At 49.2% G+C, this 2118-nt stretch overlaps 1 protein-coding gene across 3 annotated transcripts in view; it reads right to left on the bottom strand.

The window, feature by feature from the left end:
• Window positions 1-1866, bottom strand: part of rerg (RAS-like, estrogen-regulated, growth inhibitor) — a 30670-nt gene extending 28804 nt beyond the window's left edge. For all 3 annotated transcript variants that reach the window (XM_080022469.1, XM_080022471.1, XM_080022470.1), the window contains exon 1: window positions 993-1866. Coding sequence is in view for 1 of the 3 variants with exons in the window: in XM_080022470.1 (XP_079878596.1) it covers window positions 993-1044 (52 nt within the window). In the remaining 2 variants the exon portion in view is untranslated. The remainder of the gene's footprint in view (window positions 1-992) is intronic.
• Between the last annotated feature and the right edge of the window lie 252 nt (window positions 1867-2118).

The following is a 2118-nucleotide window of genomic DNA, read 5'->3' as shown; positions in this document are numbered from 1 at the left end:
GGACGCCCTAGGATCATTGATGCACGCGGGGAGTGAAGTCCAGCCCGTCTGGTTCGATCCCGCAGAAGAGCTACTGCAGCACAAATTGGTGAAAAGTGAATGTTGCTGTGATAGAAAGGTGTCAGAACACATGGTCCATGGCAGCTTGCTGCGTGTGGGAGCGCTCACAGTGTCCATGCTGACCCCTGTCCACCCCTGAAAGCACCTACAATGGACACGTGAGCGTCAGAATGTGCTACCAAAATATTGTTAAGTGGGCCAGAGCTGTTTTGGCGGCATGAGGGGGATCTACACAATATTAGGTGGTTTTAATGTTGTGGCTGATCGTATATATATATATATATATATATAGTGTATTTATATATATGCTTTATATATATATATATATATACTGTATATATGCTGTATATATATATATATATAAACCTTGCTGACGAAAAGTGACGGAGAGTCTATATATTGCGTAAAGTAAAATTGGTAAAAAAAGATACACACAAAAATGTTTAACAAATTAACAAACAAAAAAAGGAAATGTATTTGCTACGGACCCAGTGGAACCTCTTCCCGGACCCCTAGAGGGCTGCTGACCTCGGTTTGGGAACCCCTGTCTTATGAACCACTGGCAACACAGTTCAAGCCCATATTTTCTCGGGATACTTTTACCATATTTAGTGATGACGTAATCCGTTATTTAACCACAATAAATATTGTGGAACCAAGCATTTGTCATGTGGACATAATGACCACTGGGAGATCTAGAGCAGTGGAAGAAGTTCACAAAACTGCAAACGATATCATATTATACCGATGGATAGAGATATAATGGTGACCAAAACAGTCATTATGGGACATTCTCTAATGGTGAAGTTTAACCATGAGTTATTTTGTTGGGGACCACCTCGGAACCTCTTGAAGGATTCTCCGGGGGGGTCCCCGGACCCTGCTTTGAGAACCACTGACATGTATGCAAGTACATCTCGGCAGATACTCACCAGAGAGGAGCGAAGGCAGAAATGGGCCAAAATAATCAAATCTCAGCCTCATCCAAACTGTCTCTGTGTGGAGGTGGATTTGACCTTCTCGGATCCACCCAAAACGTCCGGAACCTGCTGTCAGTCGGCTCCAGTGGAGGTTGGATGAGGGGAATAGAAGGAGTGGCACTCCAGAGGTTGGATCAGTGGAATAGAAGGAGTGGTTCACCAGAGGTCAGATATGTGGAATATAATGAGTCAGAGGACCTCTAGCATCTGGATCATTAGAATATACAGAGTGGAGCTCCAGAGGATGATATCAAATATAAGGAGCCAGGCAGTCCGTGGACCGCCAGAGGCTGGACAGTGAATGTCCAGAAGCTGGATAAGTGGACCGCCAGAGTTTGGATGAGTGGAAGTCAAGAGGCTGGATCAGTGGACCTCCAGAGGATTGACCAGTGGACATCAGAGGCTGGATCAGTGGACGTCCAGAGGCTGGATGAGTGGAAGTCCAGATGCTGGATAAGTGGACGTCCAATGGCTGGTTCAGTGGACGTCCAGAGGCTGGATCAGTGGACCTCCAGAGGCTGGATCAGTGGACGTCCAGATGCTGGACGAGTGGACGTCCAGAGGCTGGTTCAGTGGACGTCCAGAGGCTGGATCAGTGGACGTCCAGAGGCTGGATCAGTGGACGTCCAGAGGCTGGATCAGTGGACCTCCAGAGGCTGGATCAGTGGACCTCCAGAGGCTGGATCAGTGGACGTCCAGAGGCTGGATCAGTGGACGTCCAGAGGCTGGATCAGTGGACGTCCAGAGGCTGGATCAGTGGACCTCCAGAGGCTGGGTCTGTGGACCTCCAGAGTTTGGATCAGTGGACCTCCAGAGGCTGGATCTGTGGACCTCGAGAGGCAGGGTCCGTGGAATATAAGGATCCGTGCAGTCCGTGGAGCCCAGTGGGATATAGGGGGTGGAGCTGTGGACCACAGCCACTCCCAGCCCCACGCAGCTGATTCAAAGCCGCATACCGCTGCAGTGTGAGCTGTGGTGTACGAGGGCCCTCTGGCGGCCTTCTGCGCGCACTGCAGCACATTTCACCTTGGCTTGATGATTCAGAACATGAGTGAATTCCAAATAACTGTCAGGCGTT

This window comes from Zeus faber (genome assembly GCF_960531495.2).
Source record: "Zeus faber genome assembly, chromosome: 21".
In the NCBI taxonomy this organism is placed as follows: Eukaryota; Metazoa; Chordata; class Actinopteri; order Zeiformes; family Zeidae; genus Zeus; species Zeus faber.
The sequence above is the reverse complement of the archived record's forward strand: the minus strand, read 5'-3'. Positions and strand labels throughout refer to the sequence as shown.